The 13,853-nt window shown below is 41.8% G+C and overlaps 1 protein-coding gene across 3 annotated transcripts; it reads right to left on the bottom strand.

The window, feature by feature from the left end:
• Nucleotides 1-2,347: 2,347 nt before the first annotated feature.
• Nucleotides 2,348-12,961, bottom strand: atg4c (autophagy related 4C, cysteine peptidase). 3 transcript variants are annotated; one of them, XM_086224725.1, is made up of 11 exons: nucleotides 12,821-12,961; nucleotides 12,545-12,730; nucleotides 11,870-11,956; nucleotides 10,286-10,516; nucleotides 7,676-8,012; nucleotides 7,363-7,433; nucleotides 6,497-6,699; nucleotides 5,449-5,527; nucleotides 4,592-4,668; nucleotides 4,055-4,174; nucleotides 2,348-3,695 (listed from the first exon to the last, which is right to left on the bottom strand). In XM_086224725.1, exons 2-11 carry the CDS (start codon nucleotides 12,618-12,620, stop codon nucleotides 3,528-3,530), a joined length of 1,449 nt encoding a protein of 482 aa, XP_086080851.1. In that variant the 5' UTR covers nucleotides 12,621-12,730; nucleotides 12,821-12,961; the 3' UTR covers nucleotides 2,348-3,527. The 3 variants fall into 3 exon arrangements, with proteins under 3 accessions (XP_086080851.1, XP_086080850.1, XP_086080853.1); XM_086224724.1 differs by having other exon boundaries at nucleotides 12,545-12,666; XM_086224727.1 differs by lacking the exon at nucleotides 12,821-12,961 and having other exon boundaries at nucleotides 11,851-11,956; nucleotides 12,545-12,563.
• Nucleotides 12,962-13,853: the final 892 nt, after the last annotated feature.

Raw genomic sequence — 13,853 nt, 5'->3', positions numbered from 1 at the left:
TGTGGACAGGATGGATGGGGTTAGGGGGGAAGACGGAGACGGGTGGAGACAAGTGGACAGTTGCATGGACAGACATGAGACTCTGAATGCAGTCTAATGCAGGGCAGGCGGTATTTACGCTCTGACGGCTGCGGGATCCGGGAGCCGGATATATTTAGCCGCCTAGAGATATCACGCCGAGATGAGATTTCAAAGTGAAGTACCTGTTTGAAGATGCATGGCATTCCACAAGGGTGGGCAAGGGCTACTGGGTATAAATCTAGCAACCCTGCACCTGGTGTGAAGACAGGGAGGGAGTGTGACACCTATGATTTAGAATGACTTACACACAACTAGTACATGTGTAAACTACTCACTCATCCATATAAATTTACACACTATTTATGAATGGAAAAGACCAGACACATCACTTTTTAGCTCCAAATACACACACACACACACACACACACACACACACGTACACACCTGTGCATATTACATTCTCCGGTTCCTCTGGATGTTCCGTGTCATCCATCTTGGTCTAATCTTAGCTGGAGGAGATCTTTGGAACCACAATGTACAACTCCTTCATAGTCATGGACATCTTCTGTGGTACATTTGAAAAATGACAAGATTTTATGGGATTAAGAGAGCGGTTGTGGAATGGGACATCCCATGCATGAGGCAAAGAAAGCTTTGTGTATTTGTGTTCAAATGGTCAAATCTTTAAGAGACTGCTTCAGTGTGCAGGCCTTCAGCAGACCTGAACATCTCTCTTTTAAAGATTAATTCTAGTTTTTTAAAAATTGTAACCTAAAATGATTCATTTCTGCATTCATTGTTCCAGTTTAGTCAAGATGTAACATCCCATATTCATCCTACATTCACACATAAATAGTAAAACAGATAGCGCCCTTTTGTATCCACCCCTCCTCCCAATTTATGTAACATTTAGAGAAGATGTCCAGCTATATTTCATTGACAGCCATTTGTGGTGTCAAGACTTCTCTGATTACTCACTGACCAAAGCGTCAATCTGTGCATAAAGTCTCTAAATGTCTTTTTTGTTTTTTGACGATTGTGGGATTAGACTTCATCCAACAGTTTATTCTATTTACAATACAATCGAATCTTAAAACATTCAAAGGCCTTACTACATCCCCCTCCTTATTCAAGACTGAAAATGCGACAAGCCATCTCCTCCAGCGGATTGCACAAAAGTGCAACCTTTATTGGGTGTCTTTATGAGACCCCCCCCCCAGACACACTCCCCATCTATCTGTAGAACACAAGAATGACTCTCATGAACTCCCTGTTTGTGAGGAATTTGCAAGGCTGCAGATTAGATTTTCAGGAATCTGCAATGTCAATGACACGTTAGGCAGCTGTGTTAAACGGGATGGCATGGTATGTGTGTGTGTGTGTGTGTGTGTGTGTGTGTGTGTGTGTGTGTGTGTGTGTGTGTGTGTGAGATGGGCTGCTTTGTAAAGCCACCACTTGCATATTCCATTTCCCCTGAGCCTATGACTCATTAATCAAATATTCATACATCTCCTGTAAATGCATGGAGAACACAGACAACCCTCATAGCATTTTGTGCCCCCCAGCACAAATGCTCTTTCATGTTTCTGACAAATATCCCAAAATGTCCCGTCCCCTCCCTACGGCACCCCTCCATTCAACCCTTGCTCTTTCTTTCTATCCGCAAAAGCTGAAGAATGTTGCCGGTCTTTCTGCTCCTGCATACTTGATGCTCTGGCTCTGTCCACACAGCCGTTCGCTCGTCCACCAAAATCAACCATGGCCCAACACACAGATCAGACGGGGGTCTAAATGATGCCTTTATGTGCTTTGCCGTCGCTGCTTGGCGGGATAGAAGGGAACAGATGAGGGATTCTTCCATCCGTCCATCTATCCTCACCCTTGGCCTGGCTCTCTAGCAGAAGGGACATTTCCCTTCTTTAAAAAGCAAGCCTCATCATAATACAAGAATTTGTATTGTACAGGAAAACAGTCCAGCACAGCTCAGACTAAGGGGGCATCAGACAGATTATCCATAGTAACAGAACTTTGCACACAAGGATATTTTCTTTTCCTCCACAGAGCAACACAATTGCCGGCAGTGTCACTGGGTCACATTTTTTCCGGTCCCTGGTTAATGGGCTGTAGAGATGGTTAGCACATACGATTAGTTTTAATCTACTGCATTTGACTGAGTGAGAAAGGAACTGAATACATTTCAGTACCACTGAGGTTTGCATCTGGAACTCAAAACGAAACAAACAGTTTTTGGATTCTACCACGATCTCTTCAGGTTATTCAAGTTGAATCAACAGAAGCAAACGCATTAAGAGAGTTAAACATTTTGACTTTATTCAACATAATTTTGCAAGCAGTGTAAATAAAAAGTGCAGCATTTTACTTTAGAGATTAATGGTATCAGTTATTTTACGAAGAGATGTGTAAGGGTTGTATTGCAGAAAAGTCAGTGTGTTTAAAGTAATAAATCAAAGAGTGCATGATCACATTTTGTCATTTTGCGCTGACAGACTTCGTCATTGTAGTTCTTGTGCAAATGCAGAATAGACTTAACTGAAAATAGTACAAAAACTGAAAAAAGAAATACATCAAGGGAATAAAAAGGAAATGTTATGAAAATGAAAGAGAAAGAAGTTCCCGTGTAGTGGAATTCTTGGCTATGAAGATGAATCCACAATCAGAGTCTGGTGAGGTGTGACAGAAGACAATTTGACAAACTTTAATCATAGCTCAAAAATGATAATCCTCCAAAACACAGTCATGCAAGCAAACAATAGTCACAAATGTTTGTTATTGCTCCTAGAAAGCTAAAGTGTGCACAAACAGTCCTTCAGAGCTGTATTTCTGTTGCTGATGTGTGTCAGTCACATTTGATTAAATCAAATAAAAGTTCAGGCTTTCTTCCGTACGACCCAGACAAACTAAGGCTTCTACACAAACTACTTTTAAAATAAAAGATTCCCAAGTGGCCCAATTTTACCTGCTCTGCCACACAATTCATTGTGAATTTACACTACAAGACGTGCTGGTGTCGTGGGAGTGTGGAGCTGGACTTACTACAAGTAAATGACCTTTGACCCCTCTGTTGCAGCATTGAAATGTCTTAAGTCTTCCAAAATGTGGTGAATTGTTATAATCACTGTCAACAACTTGCCAAAGTAGAAGAAACAACAACAAAATAAAACAGCAAACAATGACTTGTGCTTCTCAAGATGTTCCTCCTTTCTAAATAAGGCCATGAAAGACAGCAGAGCATGAAAAAGTGTCCCATTGCAAGAAATAAATAGAAATACGACCACTTAATCCAACAGCTCACCAACCAATGAACCAACAGTTTTTAACAAAAAATTCTCAGCAAACTTTTCAGGACATATGAACTCAATAGTTTTGTTGTTTGAAGGAGTTCTGTAACCTTCAGTGTCACACCTGTCTCGGGTGTACGGCATTGGGGCACTCAAGCAGTTTCTAGTTTTTTAAAGGAGAAAGTTCCACGCTAGTTAACGGCGCTGTCAAAGTAGCACAAAGTCTCCGGCAGTGGTGACTGTCCTCCTCGGGTCACGGATGAAGGGCCACTCTCTCTTCTCCGGGGTCAAGCCTGCAGACAGGTCGTAATCTCTGCCATGACCTTGCACAAAAGTGAACGCTGGGTATTTCTCCATGGCTGAAGGCTGCAGCACCTGAACCCACCGCGGGTCAACGTTCCAGAGAAATGTTACACATTACAGTGAATTTCACAACACTTTCAATTTCATCACTTTCTCTTAAGATATCATTTGAGTGTATGATTCTGACACACAGACATGGGGCCTCATAAAGGAGGGAAGATGACCAAACCTCCTGACTAAATTAAGACAGCAACGATGAGTCTGATTTGTGGCTAAATGCTGCCACCTAGTGGTCAACCTCTATCAAACTCATAAAAATGTGTAACACTGCAAATTACCATTAAATACAGTTGTAATCAAATAATTGATACACGACCACTGAAAGGAGTGTGTCATAATCTGGGTGAGTCCTGTGTTGTGACTTGTCTGACCTTGGACAGCTCTTGGCTGATCCTCTCATAGTCCTGGACGCTTCTGGAGTAAAAGCCTACAGTGCAGCTCGGGTCCATCTTAGTGAAAGGCATCTTCTTTGGTGAGGGGCAATGATACGACTAGACAAAAAGAGAAAAAACACATCTGCAAACATTCATCACGCTGAAGGGCCTCGTTTGATGAATGAATTCCTATTTATCTGCTGTCAAAGCATCCACAAATTTACAACACTGCTCTGTTGTCACACTGTATACCACCACGTGGAAAAGCATAAAACAAAGTTGCTATATGGAGATGTGGGCTCATTTTTATGTATGGTGCCTGAAATATTCTGTCTCACACTACCTGATTCTGTATTTGCCGTATTTCTCTTAAGTGGCAGCTTCTCATACCTGAGCAGCAAATAAATCAGCAGATAGAGACTTGGTAATTGAGTTGAGGGCTGCCTTTAGATTCACACCCTTAAGTACTAACAGAAACTATTAAATTCACATTACTGGGACCCCAGTCAGCTCGTCTGTGTAATTTCACATTACCTGGAGAGGGAAATCGTTGCTGCTGACATCCACAAAAGACTGACAGTAATGAGGGTCCATGTAAATCAAGCTGTCATCTGCAAGGACAAAACAAAAGACAAGTTATTCAAAAACATTGGATTATTACAAAAACGTGCTTCTCTCCAATTTCTATGCAGAGTAGCTCAAAGTCACCTGCGTGGCTTAGTGTTGGGCTTGTGTGCGTCAAATATGCCTCCCAGAAGGTTGTTGCTTTTTAATATCCACCAGGGTGAATTAAACTCTGCATAATCAGATGCGTTCCCACAAGCACATTCTTTACACCCACCAAAAAGAAAGAGGTTGTCATTTAATTTTTGTGTGGGCGAATTACTTTCGCAAACACGCAATTATATGCGACCATTTGCATATGATAAATGCAGCAGTGAACTGCGGCGTGGCAGGGAGAATGTATTGCTTGTCATTTAGACATCATCCACTGCTGTATTTCAAATTGGTAAAATGTAAATGCGTAAATATTGACTGCCAAGATGTACAACTGAAGGTTCCTCCCAGCTCCTGAAGGTGATGAAGAGTGGCTCACTTTGGAGCCTGGAAGAAATTTAATGCATGCCTCCTATGGAAATCAATTACAGCTCACAACTTGGGAGGTTTACTTGTGATAAATGGGTGAGGCTTTGATGGGTCAGAGAGAATAAAGTAAGCCCTGCTTCACTTGCTTCCACCTCCACTCCTCTCCGTTTTTCTCATGCAAACAGGAATACATTAACTCACTTTGTCTCTCCACGTTAGAGGGGTATATTATGCAAAATAATCTGCTATTCACACCAACCTCTTTCTGTGTGTCTTTCTCTGCTTTCCATTACACAAACACTCACCTTGAAATCCTACAAAGTAGCAGGCCTGTTTGGGCTTCCCTCCGATGATGCCTATGCAATACTCCAGACTCAGTATGCTCTACGCACAAAGTACAGACAAACAAAGACAGGCTTTTCCAGAACCTTGGTCTCCAAAAGAAATTTACAAATGTCTAAAGGTTTTGATACCAAATTTTTCTATGGTGTTGCTTAGGGTCCTGGTTTCTCAGTGTGGTATTTTGAAAGGGTTTTTGGACCATTTCTATCCATTTCAAGGGGGCTAAAAAGGTTACACCTCACTTTAAATCTGTGTAATAGGTGATGTCAATCACGGACTATAAGACGGGGCAGGCACTTATACTCTAGACTTTACAAATGTGAATAGACACCAAATCAAAACACAGAGTTTGTGGCAGATTAATGACGACAAAGGCTCAACACAGTGCAGAGCAGCATCTCAAGTCAGTCTTCTCCCATTCACACAAAAAATTGCGCCTGTGGTGGCTCTAAGGGTTTGCAGGATGAACAAAACTCCAAACTTTTTGAAAAAAAATACTCCTGCACACTGAAAATCTCTGCAGGATTAAATTTGATTTTTGGTCTAGCAGACCTAAAGTGAATCCTTCATGAACGCAAGCGAGCAGAGGTCTTTTTCGTCATGTTTGGGTCTCTAGATGCTAAAAGCAAACCACCAAAAAAAAAAAGGTATGAAATATGTCACTGACCCAGAGATTTACTATGAAATGAATACAAAGACAATTTCAAGCAGCTTCTTGCAGTTTTTAGAAATTGAAAATTTCCTATTGAAATTCAAGGAATTGCAACACCCCTGGAAACCCTGCACTGAGTTAATTAACATGACTGTTTTGCTCCCTGCACACTGGGCCTCAAATGATTGACACTCGTTGTTCCACATAGTCACCGTTTTTTTTCCATGGATGTTTCTTTCACGATGGTGAAACCCCTTGCTGACTAGAACACGACAGGCCTCCTTCTAAAACTGTATTCAAAAAACTAAATAACCAAATTTGAGTTCTCAGGACAAGCCGAACATCCATGCACCTCTCACCTTTGCAAAGTTAAAGTATTCCGGGTTGGTCTTCTCTCCTCCCAGCCGTACAGGGATGAGGATGATGACAGCGCGATTGTCTGATGGAGTGAATGCAGATGTGGGCTGGTTGTTTTGTAAGGAAGGGGGGCCGTCTGATCTCCCAGCAGAGGCCTGTGCATCTCTTGGTGCCTTGTGGCTCTCAACGACATCAGCATTGTACACTGTGGTGGATCGATAACACAAAGGTCACACCTGGGTCTGCACTGCCTGTCTTGGCTCTATCTGTCTATCTGCCAGCCTGTTTGTGTCCTTTAGCAGCCATTTCTGCAGGCCTGTTGTCTTCATGATTATGTTTCTGTCTGGAATGTGTTCTTCTGTAATGCAATTTCATGACATTATGTACATTTGTTGTTAATTTCATTGCCAACTCATCTTTAAATCTTAGTTTGATTTAGTGTGCTTTTTTTCTGTTTTTCAGCTCGTGCGTTTTTAGGTGAAACAAAATCCTGTTAGTGATGATTTTGCTCTGTCCAAACAAAATCTGATTACAGTAGCGTGTCGAGCGTGTATTGTCAGAGTTGCATTCCCTCCTCCCCTCTGATTTTCTTTCTGTGACTTCTCACACACTGAGACGCGCTCTCATACAAACACATCCTCTGCTTTGGCTACACGGATGACAAACACGAATCAAAACTCGGGTTATTGGGGTTAAGAGGGAAGACTTGAAGGTTGTAGATTCGGAATTGATGTGTTTTTTGGTCAGCAGACACAATGAAACTGTCGCCACTCTCAGAGGCTCTATGGCATCTCCCAAGCAGAAGAGATGTGGTGGTAAAAAAGGATCCAGGCCCAGTATTTTCAACGGTAGGGCTCATTTTTCATACCTGTGCAGTCCTGGGAGACATAAGCAGTTATCCCCACCAAACCAGGGTCCATCGCTTCTTCAACAGCTTTCCTAACAGACAAAAAGGGAAGGACAGAGTTTACGTGAGTTCATGTGTGAAACGTATGCTGATGAAGCTCCACGTATAGGATCTTGACACGTTTACCCATTTACTAAATAACAGTTGATAAATACATTGAACTAAATCTTGGAATAATCAAATATTTGCCTACTCTATGTCTTCTCAGATATGTAACAATGTGAATACTTCTTTTTTAGATCAAAAGTTTTCACTCGTTTGTAATGAGACTTACTTGAGGATGTGTGCCACCACAGCAGGTCCGTACCAGTCCCCTGCCTGCCTCCCCAGTGCCAGGCCTAAATGGACCAGTCTGTGGAGGCCCAGCGGAGCTGAGGGGTTGTCCCCAAACCATGACACCAGAGTTCGGTGGTACTCCTCTCTCAAGTGGGCATCTGCCTCCTCTGCAGGTCCCTGTGCCTGGGCTTGAGGTGCTGGTGATCCTGGGTCAGAGAGCCTGTGGGAGCTCTGCAGAGAAGCCTCCAGGGAGGCCACCAGACGCTTGGCTGCAGTGGTGGTCCACGTCTCCGTGTCTAAAGGTTGGAGCTTTAGTGCTTCCGACCAAGTCCACTCTATAAAAAAAATAAATAAATCAAATATAAAATATCAATTACAATCAACCTTACAGACCAAATGCAATATAGACGTGTAATGCGGGAAGAAAATTATTTAGGCCTATGAAATAAAACATTGATTGTGCATAAAAAAACAAATTTTATACACTTCTGTGCATAAGAATTTAATGTGAATGGGCCTTTAATGTCCGGCGCCTTCAGCAGTGGAAGTCCCTGCCTGACGATCTGGGGAGGTCAAAGCTTATCCTCAACAAATCTCTCAAGGCCTTTTGTTAACTGACGGAATTTGTTGTCGCTGTTTGTTTTTGCTACCTTTCGTCCGTCTTTCCAGATCAGGTCACTTTTCGTGAGAGAAGGGCGAGAGGAATGAATCTGTTCTATTTTAGGTATGGACACAGGCGCTCGTTTGCACCTCCTTGAAGTTTGTTTGTTTGTTTTTTTTGCCTCAGAATATATTACACAGACATTTATGAAAAGATTCAGATATTTTGATGAATTCTGCAGATATATCAAAACATTTTATACGTGATAGTTTCAGTTGCAGATTGATACGTTTTGGGAGGGAGAGTGGTTGGCCTTGTCAAAGACCTGTGCTCTCAGTGCCCCTCTGGTTTTGGCTTATCTTATGTGTAGGATTTATTTACTTTTTGATTTGGTGTAACACACACAGATGAATGACATTATTATCATTTTTTGGTATTCACATCTTTTCTGAAACAAAAAAAAAAATCTAGAATGATACAAGGAAATACATCAAATTCATGCATAAAACCCAAGGTCTTCATTTAAGTGAAGGAAAAGGTTATAGTTATTAATTATGGGAAGTCATGAAAGGCAATAATTTGACCAGGTCTCTTTGAGTGCTTTCTGAACCTGATCTTTCAACACATCAAAGTTTCACCTCGCACATTAAGAACCAAAAGTCTTTCAGAACTTGTTAAATTAAAAGGGTTTTGCCTTAAATAGACAGAACCTTGAGCGCTTCAGCAACTGAAAAGGTGTCATTCTATTCAATTATAAAGTTGAATGTTCCAGTATTTCACTTTAATTGCGCCTTCGCCTTACAAACAGGGTGGGAGCTGAAGGCGGAGGGAAAGGAAGTGGCCTGGGCTATAAAAAGGGCCAGAGAAGAGTCTAAGGCATTAACAATATGACCTTGATCCAAAGTGAATCAAAGTGGAATTGATCAATAAATATGCTTAAATGGCCATTAGTCATTTTATTGAGAAATATTTCATTAGTGGCATATTTTAGGTTTGACAGAAGAGCAAGTTTTAAATATTGTTTTCTAAATGACTGCATTAAAATGGCACTCATCTCATTATGCGCAGCCATAAAGTCTAGGACACTTCAGAGTTGATAGATCTGACAGAGATGTGTGAGATTCACTAATTTTAAATAGCTTTCATAAAATAAATTGCACTATCTGTTTCAGGTTGAGGATGAGAACATTCCAAAAATTAAGTGAAATAAAGAAAATTAACAGCACAGGCACTGACAGCTCATTCAAAATTACCTACGGCAGTCGAATTCATTCAAAATATTCTGCAGTTTTGTCTGCACAATCGATTTCTTTACAGCTAAGAAATACCATCTTTAGCTGGTTTACCTGCAAGTTAAACCGTCCCATTTAGAATCCAACACTATCAAATGAAGCCTTTTTTCCCAGATGGTTATTGATGCCCACCTCCACCTACAGAGGGTTTTAAGTCTCCAAATATTGGCCAGCAACCAGCCTCCTGCGAGTCATAATATCAGGTGATAAGAGTCTTTCTCAAAGCAACTTCAGAAACAGTTGTGAAACTGCAAATCACCCAGAGTGTGCGCACCGCCCCGAACCTTGAGCACCCAGCACTGTCCTGCTCGGGCCCTCCAGCTGCAAGCAGTGACGAGTGTGTGACTCTCGAGAGAAACGGGGAGGTGGAGCCTGAGAATATTTGGGTTTCTCACGAAGGAGCTGAGGAATTTGTGTATTTCCTGCACGACGAAGTGGCACAAGAGAATTCATACATTCCTACTCTGCTTCCTGTAACCACTGGGTGGCACAATGACAATGTCTTCAGGCTCCAGCTCTCATCTATCGTGTGAAATATACTGCAGTATACAAGCATACTGTGCAGTATCTTGCTTGGTATTAAAGGGTCTACAGGAAATAAAAGTTTATGAAGTACTTTTTTAAACTACCACTACCTCCAGATTTGTGTTTGAAGAAGAAGTGGGTAGGTGGGTTCACAGGTGGGTGCTCAGGCAGGTCTGGTCCCATTACTCACCTCTACCCAGGAAGTGCAGAATAAGTGCTTGAGCCAGCATCATCTGGCCCGCCCTCAGCATGCAGCCCCAGCCACAGTCAGAGGTCAGAGTGGAGCCAGGCAGGGAAGGGAACTCTTCCCTGTAGGTCAGCCACACACGAGAGGCAAAATCCTTCCGGAAAGCCTCAACGTTCCCCATGACGTAGTCCTCATCAGCCGCTTCAAAGCCGGTTTCTGTATGATCGTCGTCATCTGGAGCAAACACATGACACACGCAGTTTTTCTCCTGACGTTGTCCACTGAACCCAGCTACTTGTGTTTTACCAGTGATCCGCTTTAGTTCGTCCTTAAAGATCAATATTATACATATTTGTAGTGTCGGTGTGTGTCTCATATCCAGGATGGTGCAGAGGGCTGAAGTATTCTCCCTCCTTATTTGACATTTGTTATTTTTGACAGTAAATACAAATATTTAACAGTCATCACTGTTGCAAGTCAATACACAAAGCATCAGGTTTCCTTTTGAGACAGATTTTAAGACAGACTCATCTCAAAAGTGAATAAAGCAGGTTCCTCAAAAGACAGCAGCACAGCAACCAGATCTGACCTGGAAGAACCTACTGAATGTACAGAGGCTCCACTTCAACTTCAGTGTGAAGGGTAAATGTATATAAACACCGAAGTGACACAGCAAAATTCAAGTGGAACATGTTTGCTGTTTATTGGGAGAGAGACGAAAAGGCTTTTGACAGAATGAAGTCTAAAGATGATGGATGAGCTAATTTTATCCTTTTTCAGAGAAGCTCAAAAGCTTCTTTTTCAGAAAAAGGAAGCTTTTCTGGGCTCGTGACTTACAAGACATTGTTAAAGGAACATTTTTGGAAATATGTTTCCCAGAACCAGGCAAGAGGCTAGATACCCTTCTTCACTGTGTGTGTGCATTAAGGAGCTGAAAGACCCACTGACACCAGCTGACTAGTTAGTTAGCTAGTTAGTAATGAATGGTAGTGGATGGGCTGTGAAGCACAGCACTGTCAAAAATAAGCAAATACACTTTTCCTCCAAAACAGTCTTTGCATGCATTAATACAACCAGGGTTGTGTCCACCAATCAGCATGAAGGATTTCAGAACTGGATATATAGCCGGAACTACTTTCATGACTTGGTGCAGTGATTTGATGAAGTACCTCAAAACTTCAGCTGACAAAAATAAGTGTTTGTTGACAACGAGAAGAGCGACTCCCGCCGCTTACATGGCACTTTGTACGAGAGGATGAGGAGGATGACCTCTGGACAAACCCAGATCCTGAACCGATCTGCTTGCAATCGAGGGGTCAGCTGGTCTTTTTGTGTCTCAGCTCCATAACACACACTTCTAGGGAGGATGGAAAATACGTTTTTTTGCCAAATAAGTTGGTGTGCTCCTTTAAATGCAAGTCAAATTGCCACTGGTGTTGTTAGAGGGAGTTGGTGATGCGCATATTTAGAGAATATATGTTTTAATCACCAGTGACTGTTTTGTGTGTGTGTGTGTGTGTGTGTGTGTGTGTGTGTGTGTGTGTGTGTGTGTGTGTGTGTGTACACACATGTGCGCGTGCTCCATACCCTCTTCAGCTTTAAAATGGTAACACTTTCCCAGAAGAAGCACCGGGGAGTTTCTACTGAATGAGGTCTTTGACTTTAAAGCCCAACCTACAAAAAAATCAAATGAAGAGGCAATATGTCATGGTTTGGTTTATGGTTGAAAAAGCCTCAAGGACATCTTGTTTACTCAGTTGACTGACACACCTCCAGCATAACACACACAGCTCAGTCTCAAGATTCCCGCGACTACAGTGTTCTCTTTGTCTCCACTTACAATTATGCAAACAGCATTGGAATAACCATTAAGCTTTTTAAGCTCAGAAGGAAGAAACTTTCATCTTATGATCTGAAAAAAACCACAAAACCACATTCAAACCGGAGTGAATGGCCTGATGAAGAGCTATTTTCAGGGCTGACTCAGCTGCAGTGTGTTCCTGTCTCATTAAATTCTTGTTATTATTAGTGCAGTCTTCTGTGACAGAGGAACAATTTAGGGTTCATCTCTCTGCATTTACGTAACCTACTTGCACAGGTTTATGTCATAAATTAACTAGGTCCTGGACTTGTTGGTTGGATCAAATATATAATGCATCAAAGTATTGGAGGGAGAGAGGGAGAGGACTGACATGGGAGGCAGTGTGTGTGTGTGTGTGTGTGTGTGTGTGTGTGTTTCCTGCCCTCCAGCGAATCACTTACTGTACTTCACATTGTGCCAGACTGACAAGAACTTTGTCTTCAATTTTTCCACATCGTCGTTCCCTCTATTCTCCATTTGGACCACGGAGGGATGTGACCCATTCCCGTACAGCGGACAACCCCTGGTACACGGTGTTCAGTGCACACGCACGCACACGCACACAAACGTGCACGGTTAATGTAACGCTAAGCAGTGTCACATTACAGAGTCAAAAATCACAGACTGCACTGAGTAGGTTATATTTTAAACGTCCCCTAAAGCTCATTTTCACTCACCGTTGCCTTGTCCTTCAGCACGAGATGTACAACGTGACGTTGTGTCATTCGAATGATTGAATCTGTTCTGTGTCGTCCGTAACGAGTAACTTACACCCCTCTGCGATGGCCAAACAGCAATGTTTACACTTTGAGGAAGTAACGGAGTTCAAGTCAGCTGATCTCGCGGTGTTTCCGCCCCGGCCAAGGAGATGGGGGGGGGGGGGGGGCTTTGGGAACTTCGTTTTGGATTGTACCGCAGCCTGTGCGGGCGGTGCTTACGCCGTTTGCTGTGGTAGCACATCTTCTCCAATGAAGTCTCCTTGCTTCGGTTCATCTATTTAACAAAACATGCCTGCTTTGCTAAGTTGGGCAGGGCAACGAATGAGATGCCGCTTTATTAAAATAAACAATTTCACGTCGATTTTTCTCCCAATATTAATTAAGATTCAAAAATACATTTCCCCCCCAGTTTCTCATGCCTGATCCCAGTTCAGCAGATATCACAATCGGCATTCACCAGAGTGTGAATTTGATAATCCATTTAATTTTTTCTTCAATCTATTTTATTTATTCCACGGAAAACGTCAAATATTCTTGTTTTCTGATCTTGGGCTTTTCAGGGAAATTTACTGCATAATTACAATTGAATTAATGCAATGAAATAAAGTAAACAAAAACCCCACAAATGATAAATATATTCATAAAAATATAAAATTGATGAGTGGAATTCACCAAATTCAGGAACAGTCAGTATTTGCGATCGAAAAATTATCATTCAGATGAATATAAGCTTGTCTAAATTGAAATTTTCAATTTTCTTTTTTCATCTATATTGGATAAAACGCAATATTTGAGATGACAATATTTTAAGTAAAACTGACAAAAATCATATCAATATAACATGAATTTTCACCATTACTTACGATGCAATTGGACAGCAATGCATTTGTTATTCAAGACCAAAACAAACAAACAAACAAAACACATGTTCCACAATTCCCAGCTGAGCTGTTGGAACTTGTTCCCAGATGATACAATGCGCAGGGGGGGT

Source organism: Aulostomus chinensis, chromosome 14 (assembly GCF_037954235.1).
Source record: "Aulostomus chinensis isolate RoL2024-O1b breed Wild chromosome 14, RoL_Achi_v1.0, whole genome shotgun sequence".
Taxonomy (NCBI): Eukaryota; Metazoa; Chordata; class Actinopteri; order Syngnathiformes; family Aulostomidae; genus Aulostomus; species Aulostomus chinensis.
This window is presented reverse-complemented; position numbering and strand designations above follow the sequence as displayed.

Coding starts and splice junctions, on each gene's coding strand:
- atg4c (XM_086224725.1), bottom strand. CDS start 12,620: ATGGAGAATAGAGGGAACGACGATGTGGAAAAATTGAAGACAAAGTTC. Junction 11,957..12,544: donor CTGGCACAATGTGAAGTACA/GTAAGTGATTCG, acceptor ATTTTTTTGTAG/GTTGGGCTTTAAAGTCAAAG. Junction 5,528..6,496: donor AATACTTTAACTTTGCAAAG/GTGAGAGGTGCA, acceptor CTTTGTGCGTAG/AGCATACTGAGTCTGGAGTA.